General features: G+C 37.5%; 1 protein-coding gene across 1 annotated transcript in view; it reads right to left on the bottom strand.

Annotated features, from left to right (window-relative positions):
• The window catches only part of TENM3 (teneurin transmembrane protein 3), a 347,891-nt gene that overhangs the window by 102,562 nt on the left and 218,706 nt on the right, over window positions 1-26,623 (bottom strand). The window contains exon 7 of the mRNA XM_056490446.1: window positions 14,691-14,929. Coding sequence (XP_056346421.1) covers window positions 14,691-14,929 — 239 coding nt within the window. The remainder of the gene's footprint in view (window positions 1-14,690; window positions 14,930-26,623) is intronic.

The following is a 26,623-nucleotide window of genomic DNA, read 5'->3' as shown; positions in this document are numbered from 1 at the left end:
ATCCTCTGAAGTACCAGTCAGAAGTGCCAGCAACTCAAGACCTTCCGTTCTGATTATGACAACTTGTTTGCAGAAAACAATTCTAAAGTTGACACAGGGCATTTCAGGAGAGCAAGAATTCACAGGTAGCAGCAGATTAAAAAATTAACACTAGCCAGTAGAAAGAAAAAACCACTGGCTGCCTCTAAGGAGCAAGCATCTCCCCAAAACCTCTGGAGACAAGGCCTATGGCATATGTTGTATGAACATAAAGAACTCAACACCCAGGGGAAGTTGGCAAGAGGAGCTGAACAATACTTGCAACCCTCCTTTCCTTCTCCCATGTGCTTTACAAGGTATGGTAATCAAGTCTCATTATACGTGAAGCTGTGCTTGAAGATGAGCTCCTTGCCAAGTTATTGAACTCATGTTCCAGGACTGCCACTGCTACATATTTCTGGGTGCTGATATTTTCAAACCATGATTTAAAAAATTGCTCCCTTAGAATTAATTGAAAAATCTTTATGCACACTTGAACATAAGGAAAAGTGAACATAATCTACATTTAAAGCAATGCAAAAAAGATTATAATTTAAACTAAGCAAATTGCAATTATTGCTCAATCCTGTTGAAGGATTATCTTCTTGTTCATCTCCCTGTTGGCAATACATTTTAAAATGAAATATTTGAACACTGAAGTGGTTTTCAAAATTATCATCCATATATTTTTCTTGCAGCCATAATTAGAATCTAAACCTATTTTATTCTGAAGGACCTGAAGTGGACCAGAAGATGTGCAAATGAACTGTCAGTGATTTGCATTCATTTGCTTTTTTCAAAGATAACAGGATACCTTGGATGTTGCTGCAGATCAAATAGTGAATTAAAAATAGTTAATTAAAATCTTAAATAAACTGAATTAAAAGTTACAAAGACAAGTTCTTTATTTATTACTGTTTTTCTTAATTCAATAAAACCCTTGTTATTTCTAAATTTAAAATAACTTTAAAGTACATGCTTTTGAGCACCTTCAAAAGATTAGTCACCAGCAGCACCATAGAAGAGTTGCTGAACACATACCCTGAATGTAAAACATTTTAGTATAGCACTATATGAAAAACTTAGTAATACCTATCAAGATCAATATAGTAACTGAAAAACTGGTATTTTTCCCTTTTCTACTGAACAGCTGAATGGGTCCATTGATTTTACTGTCTCATCCGCAAAAAAAATCCAACCTGTCTAGTCTATTCCTCATCTTCCCTTGGAACCTTTTAACAATGAATTTGCAAAATATAAAAAAATTTGCCTAGAAAAAATATAGCAAGAAAGGTATATCAGCTGTCTACTGTAGATAAACTTACTTTCTTTGACTGCTAATCAAAGATGATTACATGGCACTTTAAAGAATTGTTGCATTTGAGCTGTTAAGGAAGATGTGTGCTAGTCTTGGTGTAAATATTTTTATGATATTCACCCCAAGATGTAACATTTATTCCTCTGAAAACTTGTATTGCTAGATGTCTCATTTCGGTTGTCAAGCCAGGGACTTTTATGTAACAATGGTCTGATTCTGTCAACTGCATTATACAAGGCACATTCAAAGCTTAAGGGAGAATCCAGATATCTTAAAACAGAAATAAAGATAACTTTTCAGTAGTCTGTCATTTAAACAAGATGTAAATTATGTCTTGTTTCGGATTTGCCCATTTATTCTGGTGAACAGCAAACCTACTCCATTTTGTAATAGCCTCCACTATACCTAAATAATCTTAGTATTATCTCGGGCTTTTTCCTCAGCATAACTTTTTTTTTCTTTTTTTTTTAATTTTTTTAAATTTTTTTTTTCTTTTTCCCCAGCTAATATCATACAGTCTAAAAAAGATGGTGAAAAATCACTCCAAGTACAGAAATGATGGGGAAGTGCACATTAAGTGCATATTGAATTGTGGACTCTTTTGAGGCAATGGTTATTTTGTTCACACACAGGCAGGAAAAACATTCTGTAAATTTTGGGTTTCTATCTAATAAAGTAATTATCAATGATTTTAAATATTGTGGAGGAGAAGAAAATTTCCCTTATTTACATATGTCAAGATCAGGTTAAGACTACAGGCTAATAATTTTTCTGTATTCCTTCAGGGATTTCTTTATTTTATTGCTTCTCATTCTATAACTCTCTCCTTTTATTCCTTAAGGTTGTTTTCTAGAAAAAAGCTGACACTCATGGTTTTTTTATCTATTTCAGTTTTTTTTCCACAACTCCAACAGAAGTCTTGCTTTGTCCTTTAGATCACACCCCCACACAGTTAAGAAGAGCAATGACAATGCAATGTCTCAAAATTATTTGGAAACACATTTCGTAGGTGAGAGTGTTGATGAAGTGATCCAACCATTTTTATAGTTCAAAAGCCTTATTTTTTACAAAGAAACCAATCACCCCAAACCCAAACCCAACAGAACCACCACAAATCTCTTGAGGGATATAATTAAGTGGCACTGTATGATCATGCATAGCCTATTTGCATGTTGATGGCACAGAGAAGTGCAGTCTGATGAAAAGATTTATGAACCAAAGGAAAAAGAAAGAGGGGCCAATTAATGCAATGTTCAAAGGACACACTGAGCTGGGAGTTTATACTATATAGTGAAACACTTGTGTTGCATATTTTCATCTCATGACTGGCTAAAAAAGATCAAAGCATTTTTTTATTCCATATTAAGACTGACAGAATATTACAGCAAACATGCAATAAGGATAAATGTAATAAGCTTTAATAAAAGATGATAATAAGGCTTGATAAGAACTTTTGGAATGCCACCAAATCTGAAATGTAAGATGAAAGCATCTGCATGTAGAGATTGTAGTATGTTATTTGGAACCCCACGGAGCTAAACTGTGATTAGAACTCCATATTTTTCCATAAATTAGCTTTTGTTTTGAATTTCCTGCTGAGATCATATGCAAGTTGATTGAACGTGCAAGTCAATATATAGGTTTTCTAATCCTTTGCTGTTTTTTTGGCTTCATGATATCACAATTACAGCAGTCCACTTGTAGATCAAAGGTACCTGATTGAGGCCTAAAGAAAATAACCTGTAGCCTCTTTACAAAACTTCCTCACGGTGATTTAGACCTCTCCATGGTAATTACCACTCACCTACCTGTACCGTGCAATTATGTAGATGCATAAGCCAACCACTACATGCAGATCAACTTGCAAGACCACAGAATTTCCAATTGAATCCATACTAAAAAACAGAATGGACATGCTGAGTTTACCCTCCAGGGGGCCTTTTTATGAAACTCTACCTTACCTCAACACCTCCAATGTAAACTTGTAAGCCATCAGCTGTCTGCATAAGCAAAAATTCTCATGCAAACCCTTGGTTCAAACCCACAAGGTTCACAACAGCTCAGTGATTGAAGTCATTCTGTCATTGAAACATCACCACCACTCTAGGGACTGACTATTAGATAGGGCATCCTTTATTATATTATCATTAATGTGTTTCATGTGCATTGGAATAACATACCATGTTCCTCCACTTAAGTGAAATGTGTTTTTATGAAACTATTCCTGCTAGCAAAGTTATACTGTTGGTACAGGAAAAACACTATCAACAGAAAAAAATAACTTACTACATATGATTTACTAAAGGAAACTGTGACATAAAGACAAACTCATGTTTAATTGTCTGTAAAGCTAAAAGAAAAAATTGTTTCTAAAGCTAAAAAGAATTGTTTGCAAGTCAGTTTGTAAGCTCCTTTGTATTTTGTATCAGTTATCTAAGCCTTGGAAAAAACAAGTTAGGATTACATGGATTTCTTCATGGATTTCACATGTATTTTTTTTCCCCTTTAAATTTACATCAGCCACAACACTGCACAGTAAAATCTTACAGGTGATATTAATAGCCTGTGTTAGCTCTAAAGTATCAGTCATTTATAAAATTGATAGAGAAAACCAACCACTCCTTTTAATGTGTGAAAAGACACTGGATCAGTAATAAGGATGTGTTTTAAAATTGCTCTCTACTTTTGGCTACAGCTGAAGTGAAATAACAGTAAGGATTGTATCTCTCCTTTTTAAACGTGGATATCTCAATTTCATTACCTCTACTTGAGAGTACTAATAGGAAGCAGGAAAGAAGCAGCTGGAGAAATAATTAAAATCCTGGGAAACAATTTGAAAACATAAATAACTTTTCCTTAGTAGTGTGAAAAGGTTTGGAGTGACTCAAATGAGGACCCATTTTCCAGCAAAAATGGCTCAATAAAAAGGGGTATGAGACTTGGCATTTCAAAAATGAAAGAGAAGGTAAAACAACAGATAAGCTTGGAACTTCCACAAGTGAAGATAAATTTATTGTACTCAGTTACAATGTTACACCTCTGTGGTTAGTGGTAGGTTAACTCTATGCAGCTGGATATTGTTTTAGTTTTCAATGAATTATTATTGAAATAAAAATACTACTCTTCTGGTACCATAATAAGGGTAACTTAGAAGTATCTTTAAATTAAAAATCCCACAGCAAACATACCTATTTCTATACTTAAAAGTTTCTAGAACTAGTTAATTTTCCAGATGATATTAATTTATATATCTAACTCTCCCCACATTACTGCTTCTATAGAACTAGTAAAAGAGATGCATTTGTGTGACTCTATTTTATCAAATATTGTCAAAACCATTCTGATTTGGTTTTATCAGTTTTATTATTGAGGAAAAATAAGCTTTTGAAATGCAAATGTCCACATCATCTAAACAGTTGTAGCACATTTCTTTTTCCTGGATTATAAAACTACAAATGCTGCTATAGGTGACAATTCCTAAGGGACAATGGGCTTGGTTATTTTTTTGTGAATGGAGTTGTCTGAAATGGTATCAATTTCCTGTCTAACTTCAGAGGACATCTAACTTTCATCCATAATTAATCCCTGCAGTGGGGTAATTACATCCATATAAAACCCATGTGTTCTTGTGATCTCAGCCATAAATGTAATATCAAATGGTATTGCTTACAGCAAGGTTGGACACATGTACTCGACCTTTTTGTTCTACAGTGCTTGTGTATGGAGAGGTTTACCAGAATTTCATATAAGCCAGACATTTTTAACAGCATGCATTGTTTTTAAGCATTAAAAAAGAAAACAAGCAGCTCTCTTCACAGAAAAAAAAAAAAAAAAAACAACAAGAAAAGATTGCAGTTTACAGAGAAGATGCAATATATACACAAAACAACCAGCTTTAATACATGTATTACAATTCAAACATCACAGCAGACAGCACATGTCTAAGAGCTGGCTTATTTCTTTACAGGCATGAGTAATTGAAACTACCAGCAAAGAAGAGAAGATTAATCCTATGTCTACAACAACTCAAGTAATCACCCAAGCAAATATCTGCTTTGCAAAACCTCTTAAACACAGGCATTCATGTGAAGTATTACACACCTTTGCCTACTACTAAAATACACTACATGTTTACCTGGACTGACAAAATACAAAGAGCACTCCTTAACTCTAAGCTTGCTCTTTATATAAAACAGTACATTTTAACTGAATATATAATTAGTTTGAAAAATTGCTAATATTTGGGAGTCTGTCAGAAGACTACAGGAGGAGTGTAGAAGGACACACATTTCTACAAAACTTGCTTGCAAGAGACTTCATTTTTCCTGAAAGCAGCATTCATATTTTGAAAAAACATTATACTGCTTCACAATATTATGTGTGGGACTTATGGGTAATGACATCATCATGACATCTTGCAGATTATTACTACACCTCTTATATTGCCAGAATTACTGAGTTTCAGTTTTCTCTACTGGGCAAAAGTACAAGGGGGACAGGACTGTTGCCAAAAAGCTTGCGATAAATCTTAATTAGAATACAAGCCTTTGGAACAGAGGTGTTCCTTGACAGATTAACTTTTTTAATCTCTTGAAATCTTGTCAAGTCTCTTTTAACCTCCTGATTGTCAATTACATGTTTCTACATCCTTTCGTGTGAGGATTATCGTTCTCAATGAACGTTTTATTCTCAGTGCCAGTAACAATAATAGCAAGTGACATCCACAACACAAATCAAGTATGAATTCCCTGCACTCCTGAAACAGTAACATTATGCTTTGCATTTATCTGGAACACAACAACAAGACCTTTGCTTTAAAAACATCAGCCAAAAGCATTATCCATAATAGTATTCTTGCAAGAGACAAGAAAGTATTTTTCATGTTTATGGTTCAAGACACAGATGTTCAACATGTTTATATTTTGCATGGTTTCAAAAAAGATGTTTAAAACACTTTCAGTTCAATAAGGTGGTAAAGCACAACAATTTCATTTTTGGACTAGTCATTCTATCTCTGTCTACCAGTCTTGAAAGAAAGAATATGGTGAACATAAGAAATTACATTATTATTTACAAAATATTTCCACTCTAAAGAAGCCAAATAAGCTCATCGCCAATGCTGTGAACGTAATATCAAACTCATACAGATACCTAAAATGCATAGCTTTGAGATACCAAGGAAAATAATTTGATCACGTTAGATGGAGCTGAAAACCTCTGTAATACATAGTCATGGAAGTACTAGCTGTAATATTAATCCTCATTTTAAAGCAAAAAACCAGTGTGGAAAGTCACATTTGTATCTGAATACTGCTATTTACCAAGCACATGTCAGGAACAAGTGAAGAGCTGCCTGAACCAATATTAGTTATTATTAAGGCAAGGGCTAAAATTATCAATTATCTGGCTTTTATGATTCTATTTTTAAAGATTTTTAAAGACAGAAATGGAAGTAGCATGTGGTACTTCAGACTTCAAGGACTATTCTAAGGTCTATTCAAGAGTTAAAATCCTTTAGAAGTTTCAGGAGGTGGTTTTCTAGCTGCTATATAATTGTGTTTTACTACATTCACTGGGTATCTGACCACACATCAAATGCCCAGTTGAAGCAACTGCACACCCTTTGCCTGCCTTCTAGTTAGGCTACATGTCTGCTGTTTTGGCAGGAGAGAGCAACATGTGGCACTGATGTCTGAACTAACAGGCAGGCAGATTTTGCCAGGCACAGAGCAGAGCCACACGTGCTGGGAAGGCAGAGCCCTACACAGGGCACTGCCATCAGAGGCAGCCAGCTTCTGGCTGCCCCAACACTTGCAGCTAAGAGAGATCTGGAAATATTCATTCTGTACAGAAGAGAGACATCACTAGGTACATAATCCACAGCTTCTTAATTTGAGAGGCAGCCACCTCTAAATCCCACCAAGCTTTAATTTTGAAAAAAAAAAAAAAAAAAAAAAAAAGATGGCAAGGAACATTGCTGCTGCCTCCACATGCACTAGACACTTTAAACCTTCCCTAAAAGCTCCATGATTGTTAAAATGAGTAGTGAGTCTACAACAGCACTGGAGACACTGGCTGTCTTCACAACTCCAGATACAGGAACACAGTAAGCAAGAACATGAGAACATAAATGTGGTTCTGCTAAGTGGGGCAATCAGACAATGCTGAAGAGCTGTGCTTTGATAGCTGGCATGCTTTCTCAGAAAGGTTTACATAAGAGAAGATTCCCCGCTCTAGATTTTTGTACGGTAGTTTGAATATATTGTGATAGGTAGATTTGTAAACTGTAAAATCTCAGAGCACTTCTTTCAAATGATGACAGTAGACCAAAAAGAAAACCAATTTTTTTTATTTTTTTTTTAAGAATCACACATATATATATATTTGTTTTCCTCATGGCTTTACTCTGTTGGAAAAACAAACGGGCTGAGAGCAGAAACCTAGCTAACTGTAAAAATCTGCCACATATCTGTAGACAGGGAACATATTTCCAACCCACACACCTCGGTGAAGTTCCAGACATAGCTAAGGTCCCAGCAAAACTGAGTGAAACAGACAGAAATGGGAAGACAATAAAGAAAGCCAAAAACTGTTGATGAAACTCCCAGTGACAATTGCATTACAATACTCAAAATTAAATGTATGTCAAAAAGAAAAACAGTTTCTATAAACACCTAATGAAAGGTAAGGTGATTAATGGCAATTAAACCATATTCTCCCTCATGCCTGTTAATTACAATACCTATGCTGGGTATTGTAATAAAAATTCCATTTAAATGGCATTATTAATTAAGTTGTTTTCCTTATTCCTGGCAGTAACTGAGCTTTACAAACAGCAGAATAATGTTAACTTGGCATTGCAATCAAAAAGAAAGATTCTATTGCTCTTTATTGATGAAGTAAATAAGATTCTTAGGTATATTTAGTAATTGCTTTAGTCACAAAATTCAGTTCTATAATTCCCATGGCTGTAAATTAGTTTTGGGAACAGTGGTTCTGCCTTACTAGGACTTCTGCCATTGAACCCAACAAGAAGGGCAGTTGTTCCTCCATAATCTGGGAAGAGATATAAATGCCAGCAGCTGTCATGCTAAATCCTGAGTAATATGGGAGAACCACAGACAACAAACTCAGAAATATCACTGAAGACATAGGAAGTTAACCTCAGTCTACAGAAACAGACAATTAAATAATTTTTAACAATTATTTAAAACTCACCTCAGATAGTTATACACTATCTTTCACACTTCACATCCTTTTGATGTGTCAGTCTCCTCTAATAATGAAAGTTGTTTTTCCTGGACACTTCCTTCTTCTCTTTCTACCTTAAAACCTCTTAAATTGCTCTGTTTTTATTTTAAATGTTTTGTGAAGTTTTTGAGATAACTCTGAAGACAGCCTTCCATTATTAGAAATATACTAGCACATAACATTCAGCTTATTTTTAATATTTTGAGATGATGATAAAACAGTAACATTTTTAGACAAAAAGCATTAGTGCTTATTATAATAACTGCAGAATTAGCACAATGTATCTACTTTATACAGTGTAGAAAAATATTCATTATCTGTAATTATCAAACATGGCTTCCTAGTCTGGTATTTTTCCATTTACATTTTATGTGAAATTTGCATTATGATCATATGGTCATCTTGATGCCTTAAGTTTTAGCTTTTATATTTTTCAGATTCTGTATTGCATTGGTGTGTGACTGAACTTCATATAAAGTGTTAGCAAGTTCTCTTCACAGTTTAGTTAGACAAAACAAGCCTTTTCCAACTAAGAACACCATTGCAGCTTTGGACCCAAAAAGTGTAGACAGCAAATTGAGGAGAGCAATCTGGGAGGATGGGACTTCATAACCTGAAGCTCTAATTGGAAAATTAACTCCAATATGTAAATGGACCAAAACCTATAAAAGGGTGAAAACTTGTGACATGCTGCCCATCTTGGGTACAGCCATGGCCAGGCTCTTGTACTGCCCAAAGTATATCCTTTGAAAGCCTTTTAATAAATACCTACTTTATTTCTTTAACACTGTCTAGCTTCTGTTCCAGGTAGCCTCTTTAGGCATCAATCTGCCTTATAGCAGAGCCCAAGTTTTTCTACTGTTTCTTATAGAATGGAGTATCAACTAAATGTTTTCCCAGAAGATATTTCACCTGTTAAATCTAAATGCTAGCTTTGTTTTGTGTCCAAAATGAATTTGCTTAAATAGGAAATAGGAAAAGTGGTGATAAAAAATGATAAAGGCAATAGTGACAAAAATAATCATGTGTCCTTTAAAATGAAATAAAATTTCTTTTCTTTTTTTTTTTTTTTTTTTTTTTTTCTTTTGTTTTTATTTTCTTTCTACAGAAGAGATGCCCTTCTGTTATCACTGACATGTAAATACTTGATTTATCACAATGCATAGCTGGCTGGAGTATATGCTTGTTCTGACCACTGACTGATGAGATAAGGCTAACAAAATGATCAATCCCAAGTTACACAAAGAGTAAAGTGCTCAATGACTTGAAAGTATGACAGGTTGCTGTGAAGCAGTCAGGACAGGAAAGGCCTGACTACAAATAGCTCAGGTCCTGCCGTGCATTCAAATGATGTTTTATGTTCGTGGAAATTTATTTAGCAGACATAAGACAAAATTCATGACAGATGCCTGCAATTTTTCAGTACAACTCTTCACGCTTAGTTGACTGAATCTGTTATCGTGCAGATCCTACACTGACTGAGGAACTGAACTGCTCCCCTCTTCAGTTCCATGTACAGTGAAAATGGCAGTAATTTCTTGTATTGATTTAGACCATGTCAAGACAGTGCCACTGGCAATGGGGAATCAATTGCTAGAGCAACTCCTGGGGAAGAAAGAGGGGCTCTCAGGTCCTCATATTCTCATTAATTTTATCCATTAATTGCTGAATCCACACTACAGCAGAAATAATTAGTACACTACAAATCAGTTTGTTAATACAGCTGGTCAGAGTCTGTGATATGTAACAACATATTGGAAACAACTCCTTCTGACTGGTTAGTTCTCTATAATTACACAGTGGATTTTTCTGTTAGGAAAAATCCATATCCAAGGTCAACAAGCTCCTTCACTTAGTAAAACCCAAGTGGAAGTTCCCAAAATGTGGAATTGAAGGATGGTGGTTACATATGAAACTTTGACTTGGTGCTCATTTTTGACCTAGGAGGTGCTCTTCAGAGCTTGCCTTTCATTCATTCACTCACTGCAAGTGATGCATGCCTAATGAGGCAATAAGCCATGGGGAAATGAAGGACCAAGTTCTGTGTTGTCTCCGTTGTAAAACTGGACTCTGTTTCTGGATCTCATACGGACTCTCTGTACCAAGTTGGTTAAAATTTTTAAGTTGTGTATAGAAAGAAGTCAAACAAAGGCAGCTTCATGCATCTTACTCTTTAATGGCTTATATTTAATACTGTTCTTCCTAGTCTTCCAAACAGGTAAGAAGATTCTAAAATCTTCATGTTGGAAAAAAGGTTGCTTTTTTCCTTGGTTGCAAATCTGATTACAGACAGAAGTGTAACAAATGAGAAGCCTTGAGAAATTCCAGTGTAAACTTGATCCCAAAATGAGGCTGCTTAAATTCTTTACTCCTCATTTTGAAATCCATTATTTCTGAGAGCTTTTCCTTGAATCCTTTATTTTTAAACTAGAGCTATTTTTAATTCCTGTCTTCTATATGTTGCTACACTATCTTTTGGTTCAGCACTTGCATGTTTCAGTTGCTTTACTTCTTTCTCAACCATTTAACAGTAGATGAAGCCTCTAAGAAAAGGAACATTTTCCAAAACTCCCCTCTATTTTCTCTAAAAATCAGCACGTGTAACTGACAGGAATAGTAAGCTTAAATATTTTGTACCTTGCAGAATGGTTGAGAGAGACCATGAGGGCTAGAAATTCAAGCATGCATGGGAAGACTTTCCTTTAGATTAAAATAACATTTTCAATTCCTTGTAATTCCCAAGACTTCATTAAGTGGCTTTAGAGTGTAGTGTTTGCTCTGGTCTCTACCCATGCTGACACTCTCTGCTCTCACCTCATCTTTGCAGACTTTGTAAACGTAGGAGTCTTTCCTGTCAGAGTGATGGAAGAAGTGCAAGACACACCAGACTCTTGCTGCAGCTCCTTCCTCTGGCTGGGCTAATTGACGGAGCAGTAATTGCCTGAGCAGTTCTGCAAAGGCAGACATGAAGTCTAGCAAATTGTCTCTTCTGCCTTATGTTGCCTGAGCAGAGGCAGTGAGTTCTCAAGTCACTTTCTCTATCCCATACTCACTGTAACTAAAATAAGCCTGGGCATGACACACTTCAATTCTGAGCAGGGTTGGGTTACACCACCACTTACTGGAAGAGCAGTCTATTAGTCCTTCAGTGTGCAGCTGCCACAGTCACACAATGGACATCAGCCACACCTTATCAACATGTGCTGGCATATTTTCCTGCAATCATGCTGAAAAAAGGGTGATTTCCCAGCTCTTGATGGTGATACTTCGTATTGAATTTGTTCTTTCATGCAAATGCTACAAGGTGGTAGCATTTTCACACTTGTGGCAACATATCTTTGTGAAGTTCAAAACATGTCTCAAACTAGCTATACAAATGTGACATGCCTCAGCTGCTGTAAACTTCAGCAGGGATGCCAGACCACTGTATTGGAGGCATGTCACAGGGTGTTAGAGATCACACAGTACTGCAGTCCTTCCCTTCTTTTTATGTTACAACCAATTTCCTACTCAGTCATTTCCCTTTCACACCTATGTTATGAAACACGTCTCCTCTGAAGACAGTCTAAAAGAGATTAGGGGTTGTCCAGCCTGAAGAAAAGAAGGCTCTGGGGAGACCTTACAGCTGCCTTCTACTACCTAAAGGGGTACCTGAAAGAGACCTGGAGAGGAACTTCTCACAAAGATGGGAGAAAAAAGAAGGCTCTAACTAAACATGACATGTTTAGATTAGATATTAGGAAGAAATTCTTTGTAGTGAGGAACAGCAAGAGCAGGCTGCAACAGAACAGGTTGCCCAGAGAAGTTGTGGATGCCCCATCCGTGGATGTATTCAAGGTCAGGTTGGATGGTGCTTTGAGCAACCTGATCTAGCACAAAGTGTCGCTGTCCATGGCAGGGGGTTTGGTACTAAATGATTTTAAATATCTGTCCCAACCCAAACCATTCTATGAAACAGTTAACCAAGATGAAGGAGTGCTTTCATCTCACATTAATGATTTCTACTGATTTATACTTGGATGGCCTATTAAATGGGGAATATTTCTGATATTACATCTGCAGAGATGGGAAAAGCACATATATGAATGAGTGCAATCCATTCCTGATTTTATGGACACAAAGTTCTCTAGAGAGCATCTCTGAGCGCTGAATTTTACATTTAGATTGCTGAGTTAGCTGAAATGTGTGTAATATCACCAGTAGGCATTGAGCTCCCTATTGACTGCGGGCAGAGGAAGGCTGTTGTGCATTGTTTATTTCAGCTAGGATGTGAGCTGGCGTGCACCCATGAAATGAAATGTTGTACAGCTATCTTTTCTTTACAGGATATGTGAATAAATGATGTGTGGAGCTTTCAGCTCTTGCTCACTGGAAAGCTCAGTTCTTTTTCCCGAAAACAGGAATAGAGGCGCATTAGACATGCTTATATTTCTTAATGTGCCTGGGGGAGAAATAATCCAGTGCAGCTATCTTCCCATGCCCCTCGATTCATGAGGAATCTGCCTCTTTGGGGCTAGCAAAGAGTACAGCTCAGCTCACAGTCAGGTCTCCAGTGTTTTACTGTATGTATGGCTGTTTTTCCCAGCTTCTCACAGTGATACTTCATGCCGAATTCTTTCTTTCATATTTGTGCATGCATTTAGTAGCAGATGTTTACTTCTGATGATTTATGAGGCACTATTACAGAGTTTTATAAGTGGGATTATTGCATCCCACTTAAAAAAAGATTTCGTATCAAAACTTAACTCTAAACCACACCTTTAAACTCCTTGCATGTTGAGACAAAATAACCACAAGTACAATGACTGAAGGAAGCTGAAGGGCAGTGGAAAGGCCTACATTTGCATGTATGTCTTTTGCTCTTTGGGGCTGGCAGCTGAGGTAGAGAGGGTGCTCAGGGGGCTCAGCTTTGCTGGGTCAAAGGGGAATTTCTCCAGCTACTCAGCAACCCAGTTTCTTGCATTGTTCAGTTTCAACTCAGTAAGAACTACTTCAAAGGCTCTACAGAGCTTATGCTGTGTCTTGCATTGAAATGCAACAAGATTGTTTGAACAATGATGATGAAGATTTAAGGATCTTAAGGCCTTCTGTGCTCTATTATAAATTAACACTGATTTTAAAAAGAGGGAAGGAAAGAGAGATTGACTCTCTTCTTTCTGTTTTCTTTCCTCCTTTCCTCAAGACTCTAAATATGTGTGCAACCAATAACAGAAACCAGACCTTTATACTTCCACAACTGTGGTAACCTAAACTTCTAATTAACAAGTCAGTTAAAAGAAAGTCTTTGAAGACCATTTATGCACTCAGAGATGAAAAAATCTGTAATCTGGACAAAGATGCAAAGGAAGCAGGAGTGTAAAATGATCCCATTCTGTTCCCTTATTAATGTCAAGGACATTTTCTCATAGCCAAGCACTGCTCCTATTAAATGCCTTAAACTCAAATTATATAATATTTTTACTAAACGTGTATCAAAATAATTAAGGAGATAAAGAAATTAAGGAAATCTTTTAAAATAAAATTTGGAAAATGGAATTTAACATAAATATAGGAAAAAAAGTGACAAAAATTAGAAATAAGCAACCCACAAGAGAGGCACAAGCCTACATCTTCACTGCACGTTGTCCTGTTGTCCTTTTTTGCAATCAAACATCTGTATTAGACTTTTGCTCCAGCTCTATACATAAATATACATGTATGTAATGATGAAGTAAGTGATAGTTAGCATTCCTAAAGATTGTATTAGCAATATTTCAGCAAAATGAGACAAAAAGAGTTCCAAAGATATGCTGCAAGTTATGTTCATGTCATAGAATTTTTACAGCCTGTATTTTACACATACTCTTATAAGAACTTGACCCCACATAATTTAATTGCAGTCCAAATACTCCTTTAAAGTTAATTCACTGACCGTCAGGCTACATAATGCTTCCAAAATATTACAATTTTCTAATTTCTCTAAACAACTGTGACTTTTCAATAAATCCTTGTGGCTTTTACTGTTACCAAAGACTTTGCTAGTTAAAGGTTAGTATGTCACAGTCTATACACAATCCATCAGACACCACTGTTCATAGTGACAATTATAAAAAATGGGACTCACCTATAAAGTAGGACAGCAGTATTGCCAGCAGCACTGAGACCCCTACAGCACAGAGTGCAGTACATTTCCAGCTACAGTACTTCGAAGACTTCTTGAATTTAAAAGCACTTCTGGATAGAGTGTTCCTAGGTAGTGGCCGAGTAGGAGGGGAATAAACAGAGCCGGATGCCATTGTGTACCCTGGCGTTGCAGTACTGAACAGTGGTGTGGTCCCTGTTCCTGTTTTGAATAGGAAATGCCTGTCAAAGAAAGAGCATATGGTAAATTATAAAAGTAAATAAAGCTAGAGCACAGGCAATCATAACTCTTTTGTTTGCTGTTGCCTATTTTTCAAATAGCTAACAACATCCAAGCTACAAAGGGTCACAGAGGCAATAACTTGTCAGGACACTCACACGTAAAAAGACACTTTCCCTTTAAGTAAAGACCAAAGTCCCCCAAACATTAATAACACACTGGTATCCAGACAGGAAACAGAACTACTACAGAAAATACAGTGTGGCAGGGATGAAGTCTCTCATAGTTTATTCAACAAGTAGGGACAGGCTTTCTGCTGCTGTTTATTTGTGTTGGCTTCTGCAACAGACTACAGGGAACTCCATTAAGAAGTCAATAATGAGCAATGGGACTGCAGCCCACACTACTTATCACAGCTTTCCTAGGTTAAGTACAAAGAAAACAGCATACTCTCAGTTACAAACTTCTGGCAACTTTTCCAAAAATAGTCAGTTAAATTTTTTTTTAGGTCCTAAGTACTCAGTTCACTAATTCACATCTACTTGCATATATTCCTACCATAAAAAGATCTGATTATGATTATGATTATCTGATTATACAAGCGGCTAGTTACAGCCTAGGAGAAGTGCTCCAAAGAAATATATTTCCTAACTGTTCAAGAGGACCAAAAACCAGAAACAGATACGAAAAGCAAAGTCAAAGTTAAGACACACTGTGAGTTACCAGTTTATTTTCTTAATTAAAATCTTCAAAGGCAATATTACTCCCTGAGCTTCTATACAGTAGAACCTTTTAATTTCAGTTCATGCAATCATAATTACTTTGAAAGAGCTTCTGAACATGGCACATTCTACCTGGAGTTTTTCTCCAGATGCTCCTGCACAACTCCATGAAAAACAAAACTACATTCAAAGAAAGGTCTGCACCAGAGGTTTCCCACCAGTTTATAATATTGGGAACTCTGTAGCATACGGCTTGCCCTCACCTAATTAAGGCCAGCAAAATGAATACATTATATCTAAAATAGCAAGAAAGCATACTGTGGAGACTGAACTTACCAATGCACAGCTGAATAGAACCAGAAGGGCGTTTGGGTTTTGACATAGCTAAGAGACACTCATGAATTGCTGATGCCCAGGTCCTCCTGAAGGTAAGTGCATGCCTAAACTCTATTTGCCTCCTGCCTGTCACTTATACAGCAGGGCTCAGAGGATCCAGCACCAGCTGAGCCAGCTGTGCAGGGGAAAAGCCTTTCTAGTTACATCACGTGGCACTGTGAACTGCTTCTGAGCTGATGGGACTGATTCTCTGGGACACATGCTTGGATTCTCGCATAGTAATGGACCAATTTACACTGTAGAGACACTAGAAATTAATTTGCCCCACTGCGGCCTGAGAAAAATACCAGCGGTTGATAAACAAGATTTGTTGTTTACAGGTGATTTTGCTATGGGAGGTTAATGGATGAATTAGAACATCTTGGCATAGGCCCTTTACTTAAAAATATTTGCATTATGAACATGATTCCATGAAATATTTTACATAACTTCATTCTGAACAATATTAAACTTTGTGGCAGGAACAACAGAAGGCTGTGCACTAGGTCTACTGATGTACAACGACACATCCTGAATTTTTTTGGCTTCTGAGCTGAGAATATAATCAACAGTCTCTAAAGATAAATCCCTGGAAGCTTAAATCCTGTCTAAGAAGTACTAAGTACTTCATTAAAAGTTGTGACATTTTCCATGTAGCAAACACCAAAATAATAAGTAGCCCGATGTAAAGATGTTTACAACAGCATTACTTTGATTGCACAGGTTCACACAATCATGTAAATTCAGTCCTGATAAGTGTCTTATCCACTTGACCTTTATTGCACTTTCATTCCTGGTACATATGGTAAATGCTATGTCCAGCTATATTTCACAAACAGATCCCAAAAAACCCACCAAACACAAAGGTAGCTGTTTCCCTTTCCACGTGCTATTTTGGGGGACACAAGGAAAGCCATCCAGTAGATACAACAATACTCCTCCTATACATCAGCTTCCTGTTAAAAATAAGAAACTGTTTGACCAGCCTGCAATTTTCACATCCTCCTTCTCCTGCTCTTAGACTCAACAGATTAAAAATGGAAGTTGTCATTATATGAGCACTTGACTAGAACTCCAATATACTTTAAGTTTTAAGAAAATAGTGCAATAAAACAGTCTGCCACTGCTATTTTCCCTTTTTTTATTTTCTCTGAGACAGTGAGAATTGATGTTAGCTTTGGTAGACCACAGACCACCAGCAACTGTAATCCATATTCTCAAAGCCTTTGAGGAGTTAATCCCATAGATAAACTCAAGAGATGACAGTGATGGTGTGAACTGTCATAACTCTGGCAATCTACCTCAGGATAATGAAAGAAAATTGTAACTTTTACATGTGAATCTTAGAAAAATGTAGGTTGGAAATGACCCTTAAGATCACTGAGTTCAACAGTTAACTCAGCACCGCCAAGTCCACCACTAAACCATGTCCCTAAATGTCACATCAACACATTTTTTAAATACCTGGAGGGATTATGACTCAATCGCTTCCCTGGGCAGACTGTTCTGATGCTTGACAACCCTTTCAAGGAAGAAGCTTTTCCTAATATCCAATCTAAACTTCCCCTAGAAGAACTTCATGCCATATCTTCTTGTCCTATGGCTTGCTACTTGTGAGAACAGACCAGCCCCCACCTGGCTACAACCGTCTTTCAGGTGGTTACACAGAGTGGTAAGACCCCCAGAAGCCTCCTTATCTCCAGTCTAAACAACCCCAGCTCCCTCAGCTGCTACTCATAAGGCTTGTGCTCCAGACCCTTCCCAGCTCCACTGCCCCTCTCTGGACCTGCTCCAGCACCTCAGTGTCCTTCCTGAACCAGAGACCCAGAACTGGACACAGCACTCAAGGTGTGGCCTCATCAGTGCTGAGTACAGAGGGAAGATCCTTTCCTGGTCCTGCTGCCACACTATTTTTGATCCAGGTCAGGATGCCATTGGCCTTCTTGGCCACCTGGGCACTGCTGGATCATGTTCAGCTGCTTTCAACCAGCACTGCCAGGTTTTTTCTGCAAGACAGCTTTCCAGCCACTCTTCCCCCAACCTGCAGCACTGCAGGAGGTTTTTGTGACCTAAGTGCAGGACCCAGCATTTGCCTTATTTAACCTTATACAGTAGACCTTGGCCAGTCCAGCCAGTCCAGATCCCTCAATACTTCTACCCTTCAGCATGTTCAACACTCTCATCCAGCTTGGTTCTCTGTGAACTTGCAGGGGGTGCACTCCCCATTAATAAATCATTGATAAAGATTGTTGATAACAGACAAAACATCACCAGCTGGGCAAGGGAGGTGATTATCCTGCTCTGCTTTGCACTGAGTTGGGACCTCACCTTGAATACTGTGTGCAGTTTTGGGCACCACAATGTAGGAAGGTTGTAGTGTTAGAGAGGGTCCAAAGAAGGGCCATGAGGATGGTGAAAGGCTTTGAGCAGAAGCCATAGGAGGAGCAGCTGAGATCACTTGGTCTGCTCAGCCTGGAAGAGGGGAGACCTAATCAAGTCTACAATTTCCTTGTGAGATGAAGAGGAGGGGCAGGCACTGATCTCTTCTCTGTGGTGACCAGCGACAGGACCCGAGGGAATGGCCTGGAGCTGTGTCAGGGGAGGTTTACATTGAGTATTAGAAAAAGGTTCTTCACCCAGAGGGTGGTTAGACACAGGAACAGGCTCTCCAGGGAAGAGGTCACAGCACCAAACTTAACACAAACATCACTTTTGGGCACATGGTGTGACTCTTGGGAATGGACCTGTGCAGGGCCAGGAGCTGAACTTGATGACCTTGATAAGACCCTTCCAACTCAGCTTATTCTATGATTCTGTGAAATTAAACAGGACTGGTTCCAATACTGAGCCATTGAGAACACCACCTTTGTCTGGTCACTAGCTGGATGTAACTCCATACACCACCCTCTGGACCTGGCCATTTCTACCCTGCACTTTTCTACCCTGTCCATGGCATGATCAGTCAGTTACTCTAGGAGCATGCTGTGGGAATTCAGCAGTAGGAATTCAGGAATGTGCTGTCTTAGGCAGCACACAGCTCAGCTCTTCACTTTAAGCTATTCTCCTTTACTCTGAAACCCATGAATACAATGCCAGAGTGGTTGCACCATTAGGCTGAATGCTGAGGGAAAAACAATGGCAGAAAAGTCAGTCTGACATCTTCATGTGGGTTAAGAAAATTTGTTTGGATCTCTCTATTTCTAATGAGTGGGGTTACTAACAAAGTTGTCAGAGACTCTTCTGCTACATTAACTCTGAGTGATAAGTATTTAAAGTGTAATGCTATCAGACTTGCACATCTTGTCTGCCTCACTGAGCCATGCCAAACTGTTCCTATGAGACTCCTAGAAGGATATGGTATCTGACAACAAATCCAGGCTGCTTCCAGATAATGCTGAAATTCTTATGCTCTTGAAATATAATCCATCCACAAATGATTTTAATTATCTATATATCTATCTACTTTCTCTTTTCAAACTATGGAACTCAAATAGCTAATTTCTAAAGCCTAAACTGTTTGCACTACTTGACCAGGCACTGACAGGAAAATGCACTACATTTCATCTCACAGAGAGCTTATAGCATTTGCAGTAGTGTATCTTCCCTTCAAAATTGATCACATAACATGCACTTGCTGGATCTTCACGTAAGCAGCACTTTAAATATTTTATTAAGCTATGGAGTACAAAACTCCAGTGAATCATGCTAATATTTTACAAGAAAGCCAGTTCTGTATTATTAAATAATTCAATTCAACTTTTAAAGCAAATAATATTCTACTTTTACATTTATTCAATATATATTTCTGCTAACTTATTCAACAGATGTTGCTATGAAAAAGTCAGCTCATCTTAACATTTAAAGTGGGAAGTATTCAGTACCTAACAAATCTAAACTACAAAATGCAAAGTCATAACTTGTATTAATTACTATTAAACTAATAATTAATAACCATAAATAAATTTTTGGATGCAAAGACAGCTGGGAAGTACTCTTATTTCACAAATGGTAGGCATTTTACTTAAGCTGTTGCCCTTACAAGAAAAGACAGAGATACAGCATCAAAAACCTCAAAGGTGTCAGGAAACAGAAGCATGCGAATAAAAGTAAAATAATAATGTTTTTAATTTTACTCAGTACTCCTGGAGCACCAAGTGCTGGTGTGCACTGGCTGACATGCAGATGGATTCTTCCTTCTCACACTGGTGGGGGAAGAGGGTTAAATGCAAATCAGATTTTCTTTGTGTTGACACTTCCTCTGTGGAAAATAAAATTGAGGCACTCTCTACTAAATTCAGTAAATAGGGGGAAAAAAAGTGATAAAAACCATCTATGAGTTTGGCAGAAAGATTAAGTTAACTGAGAACTGCGTCTTTATAGAAATGGAGATAGACTATCAAAATATTCAAGGACAGTAAGACTCTGCCCAGAAGCCCAAATACTTTTGATATAAGACAGCCAGGTGTCCAGCAACAGAGATGTGATTTAGAATAACTTTCTTCACGAAAGGATCTATGACAAGAACTTTTGACCGCAGTTTAGAAGAAAATGGATACCATGCATCAATGAATGCAATATCATATAAAAGCAGCTGGAAAGCCCTTGACTCCAGATTGCCAGAAGCTGAGATATTATATAAATAAACTATCAGCAAACAAAAAGGAATATTACACATTACTTTACAAATAGACTGGTCTCAATTTGAAAAGAGTTATTGCATAATTTTAACATTCCTAATATAATTTTTACATTAGATACATGACTTTTTTAGCTTATGCTGAAACTGCTTCACCTTGCTAAAGAATAATTTCTCTGATTTTCAGCATCATATATATAGAATGCTTTGCAATACTTGGAAGATGCAAAAAAAGCCTACCTTATAATTTAAAAAAAACTTTTTTGGCAGCATTTTAGTTGTTTTAAATTATTTCATACAGTGCAACCTTGCCTATAGAGGGCTGAATCACAAGTATGTTACACTGTATTAAAGGTCACACTGGACTTCACAAAACTTAAACTAAATATGGAATTGTGAATAAGGCCCAGCAAAATTGTACTGAACTTCTCAAAGTACACCAGAATATGTATCATATTTTATCACCCTGCAAGTGAGATTGAATGGCAGCTATTGTTATTTTGTGCAACATTATTATTTAGTTGACGTCTACTATCACAGAATAAAGGTAAATATTACTAGGCCTTATGCATACAAGAACTAAACACTTCTCATCTTAAGAGCTGTAATACCACTGATCCAGAATAAAACTGTATTTATAATATATGTGTTTAAAAACCCTAAATAATTTCAAATCTTTGGATTTTGTGTATCACTGTACACTAACAGCGTCTGAAAAATATGGAGGAGAATAAATCTATTAATTTGGCCATGTTTCTGAATTCCATTGTGATCAGTTAAAAATGTCCCAGTGCTATTGCACTATAGGTTTTTTTGCAGCCCTGTCTCCTACACTGTCCTAAATGCAATGTTTGGTCAGTTCCATGATGACACAGTTAGTGACACATGGCTCTTCAGATCACACTCAGAAGACTGCACTACAAAAGGCATCCAATGTTAGAAATTATCTCTGGCCTGTACTGATGGAGGTATCTGTCTAAAAAGCAGTGTAAGGGGTAGGGCTCCTGAAAGCATATGCAGAACACTGAGAAAGTTAGTTTATTCCAAAAATGGTGGCAAAAGAGATAACTTATTTGATAGCAAACAGTTACAAAAGCTGTGAAAAACTGTAACCAAATAAGCAGAAATAGGAATTCCTGTAGTAGGACAGACCAACAAAAACAATACCCTGTCTGAAAGTGGCCAGCATAAAGGGAGGGAATGAATGCTTTCCAGTCTATTTATTCACTAACAGCTTGCTCTAAACAGTCCAAAACTCATGCTCTCACTGATGTCTTGTGGCATTTTGTTCTGCAGGCTAAACACGGACTATATCAAAATGTATTTTCTTCTATCAATTTCAATTTAAATTCAACTGATTATTTCTTTGTTCTTGTATAATGAGTGTGTACTGTTTGCCCCGCAGTATAAAAAGACAAGTTTTTAAAATACTAGTGTTTGATTCACTTTATTTTTAGGGTAAAACACACAAAAGCATTAAAAACTAATTGCCTAAAGCAAAAAAGCAAATTTAGGCTTTTTATGGGTCAGGCAAAGGCAACTGTGGAGATGAGGAAAGCTATTTTCAGATACCTGTTGTTTCAGTGCAGAATAAATCAAAACTGACATTTGGAAGTTGACAGAATAGAAAGTGATGTGAAGAGATGTGAAGGAGGAAAGAAAAACTATCCCTAACATTCTTTGCATTTCTTTTCTTTTACCTCTAGGTATCAAAATATCCACATTAGATATATCTGGGATACTGGGAAATTTCTTTCATATAAGCAAAAAGTCCACTTATCTGTTTTATTTGATTCACCTGCTGCCCTTGCAATTTGAGAAAAACTCTGGACACAATAGCAATCACCAGCAGAGGAGACCACTGTTGATTCAAAAGATCACTGTACTTTACTGGACTCTTCCAGCTAAGGTAATGTCATTCTTTCTTCTGTAATCACAAATTAAATGTTTTATGAAATGAGCACACCAATTTTCATACTATGGAGCACAGGTTAATCTTCCCCCCAAACCAACTCAAATCTTCCAGTATCTAACTCTATTAAAATTATCTATTTGCCTCTAAGGTGTGTTGAATCTGTGGACATTATTACATGAATGAACACATTTTTAAGCAAGCCCAGCTAAAATGTCTTATGCATTCTGTTAGGGTCTTCAATCTGTTAGCCTGGATTCACTCCAAGGCACAAAAGGTAATAGCTACACCTTAGACACTCAGAATTAGAAACACATCAATTGTGTTCTCCTAAGGATCCAGAGGTGCAAAAAACTTCTATCAAATCCACTTTGAGTGAATGCAAATTGATAAAACTGCAAATTTTAGTGAATTTTTGTTTTGGTGACATACTTCTGTATCAGGACCTAACTCCTCTGCTTAGAATTCAATAGACCTGGGTTTGATGTTTAATATAACGGTATTGTTGAATTCCTAGGAATAAAAGCTGTTAACTATTTTGTTTTGCAATGAACAAAACTGTGATGATTGCTCACCTGAACTAAAAATAAACCACCATATTTTCCCCCCAAATGGTCCCAATTCATAATGAACCTATCTGGAGACAGAAGTAATCAATATTTCTGCTTTTCAAAAACATAACAGAACCTTCTACACAAGTTTGATAATACCATGAGGCCAATGTAAACAAATAAGACATAAGGGTAGACGAGACTTTAACTTTTTATTTCTCTGATGTTTCAAATGGGCAGAACAGACTTTCAGACAGAACACACTTCTAAGGTTTGGGAGCTCAACCTCAAATATATCATCACTTACACATGCAGAGATAATGCACCTCTATCTCTGTGCAAAGACCTTGCAGTTTATTTGCCATTTCCATACAAAGAGATCAATTAATCTTAAGAAAGTTGAAGAGAGGAGGGATAAATCCAGCTGCAGCTATTTTAGTTTGCTCCAACTTCTCTCATTTAAGATTTTGTTTTTGTCTCTCCTGGACTTTCTTCAAACCAGTTGAATTTTTCCCTCTTGGGAGTGGGTTATCACGCTTTTTTGTTTGTTCAAAAAACCCCTATGACATACATAACCTGTCAGAACAAGGAGAAAACCATTAAATGTGTAAAAGACAGTGGTCCAAGGTCTTGGTGATTAATCATAGCTCTGTACCTACAGATTGGTGTGCCCTCTCTCTGCTGACAGACCCTATTCAAGCCTGGGTTCTCTGAGAGAGACCATGACCCTCACCTGCCACCTGACATTACAGAGCTCTGCCTGATTCACTAATAGACAGATCACATCAATAAATATGATTCCTTTTAGGGAGTTGAGGAAACAGAAAGAAAAGATTAATCTCTGCCGACTGACATTATAGGAAAGATGTAAAAGATAACATAAATTACTGGCTAGGTTTCATGTGAACTCTGGTTCATTGATGCATGAGATAAGCTTTCCCAGCAGGCTCTAGAAGGAATTGGATTTTTGTTTCTCTGTGAACGCTTTATGCCTGTCTTCATCCTCTTTTAACATTCTTCTGAGATGAAACCTTGTAGCTGGTGGTGTTTGCCCTTAGCACAGGCTTATGACTGACTTCCACAGAACCATATGGCTGCATTTAACATAACTCCAAGCCAGCACAGAAACTGTTATGCTGTGAATTTGTCTTATTTTCTGGATAGAATTGCAATCGAAAAATTTCCTAGGAAGAAATAAAAGTGAATTTCCACTTCCTTGGAGTCATTACTAATGCTATCACAATCCTGGAAAAAGCTTCAAGATCACATCATTTCAAGATGAAATGATGATCAAAGTTTGGGGGAAAGAAAGTAAGAGAAGAAAGCTATTATCCATATGTAAAAACAGAGGAAACATCTGTGAGAAATGGAGATAAGACTCTTCTACCAGATTAGTCAAATGTTTCAGAAAAGCACTTTACATATGGCAACACTTGCTTGAATTTGGCTGGGTTTACACCAAGGATCCACCATCTTTGCAAACTGAACAGACAGAAAGAACAAAAGTCCTGCTAGGGCTAAAGTGTCTTCCTTACTGCTTGTGTGTTCTTTCACATCTGGCTCCTGCAGGCTACATCTCCACTGCTGGCTGCTGGAGAAAGAATGGAGAAGTCAGGCATAGCAACTTGCAGCTGAAGCTTCAAAGTGGAATTCAGAGAAGACAGTGTCCCAAGCTGCTGTGAAAGTCACCAGGACATGATGACTTGAAGGACTAAATGCTGACAAAAGACCCAAACTTCCCCTCCTTTAGTGCATTTGAGCAAATCTTCATCACCCCTACCTTCTTGGTGGTACAAGAAAGAATATAGTGCTACAGGATGCAGAGGGCACCTGTTATCCTCTTATTTGTTTCTCCAAATTCAAATTTCGGCTGCTAGTTCTGGACCTCGGAGAAGGAGGAGTTTATTTCTGCATATCTAGGATCAAAAGAACCAGAATAATCAGATGGGTCAGCCAAGCCTGCTCCTTTGTGTTCCTCTCTGCTATCCTGCACTCTGTGAAGATAAACTTTGCAGAAATGAGCAAGAGTCCAATGCAAAGAATGCCTCGTGGCTGGCTCAGTTGTAGCTACTCATACTGTTCATTGCAGAAATGTCCCACTACTTACTTTCCAGATGAGAGTGAAATTAGATCTATGTATTGCAGAAAAAATATCAAGTAGTTCTGTTGCCTTACAGGCTTCCTCTGGGTCTCTCAGAGGACTAGTACTTACCCAGACTTCCACCTACGTTTCAGTAAGTGACTTGGCTCTTGATATTGTTGGTAATGTTCACTTTTGAAGAAGGCAGCAGCTGGGAGTGAACTTGGCATCCCTTTACTGCAATTTCTTATACTAAGTTCAGTTATTTGTGATACAATACTCCTGCTATTACAGCTCTCCACTCTCCAAAGGACGGGAGAGCAGAGGAAAGCATCTGAATTCTGTAGTGAGTACCTGAAATGCTGATGTGATCAGTAAGGATTTATATTACAATACCTCATCTCTTCCTTTGGAATCATATTCCTACCAAGACAGAGACAGGAAAAGTTGTCTCTGAGATCAGGCACTCTAACTTAACCAGTTCTTGCCTTAAATGTTGAATAAGTTGCACTTTCCAAGCAGAAAAATCAAAGGAATGTAGAGCATAGCTACTCCTTTTCACTAGTCTTTTCACTACCCTTGCTGTCTTCACAAACTTGAAAGATAACAATTGCTCTAAATGTCTCAAAAGGCACATGGGAGCGTATTTAAAAAAGAAATATAGTTTAAGAGGGACCCAGAGCTGTACCCAAGGAATTATTCAGAAGTTGGAACATAGGCTGAAATTTTGTCTGGACTGACTGAACTACTGGACATTTTAAATGAAAATGAAAGCAGAAGGAATTTAAAGAGGTGAAGCATTATTCTGCCAGTGATTTAGGGGATCTGATTCTGCTTCAAGCTGCAAGTAGGCTGAAGACTCCATCATAATGGAGCTGTGAACATTAGTTCACTTATTCATGTCCATGGCTGTGCTTCTCTCACCATATATATATATATATATATGACTCACATAGCCGGAGTCTGCCACTACAGCAACAGCAATGTCACAACCTCTGAGCTACAGCTACTGTGACCAACTTGGCAACTGTGAATGTGATACAGTCATTCCAACCATTTTCCCTGGTGAAGACATGAATACCATGCATGCATAGTCTCTCATATGCAACATGCCAAGTTTCATAGAACTGAGAGACCACCGTTCAAAATTCACAAAGGCAGAGGATTACATCTTGTGCCCAGAGGAGGATGACACTTTATCTTTTATAGTACTCATTTCCACATGCCTTTTTGCAGATGGTTTCCTTTTCATGCAATCAGCATTATCAGAGATGCTGAATGAAGGCACTATACAGTCATTCAGGTCTTTGTTTTGCCATGACATTTGGTATTATTTCCTCACCTGTTTGAATGTGACAGAAAAAATCTCCAGAATCTGTTAAAATTCCCCTCTGGTTCAACTTGACCTGCACTTACTGGA

The sequence above is a fragment of the Oenanthe melanoleuca genome, chromosome 4 (genome assembly GCF_029582105.1).
Source record: "Oenanthe melanoleuca isolate GR-GAL-2019-014 chromosome 4, OMel1.0, whole genome shotgun sequence".
Classification (NCBI taxonomy): Eukaryota; Metazoa; Chordata; class Aves; order Passeriformes; family Muscicapidae; genus Oenanthe; species Oenanthe melanoleuca.
This window is presented reverse-complemented; position numbering and strand designations above follow the sequence as displayed.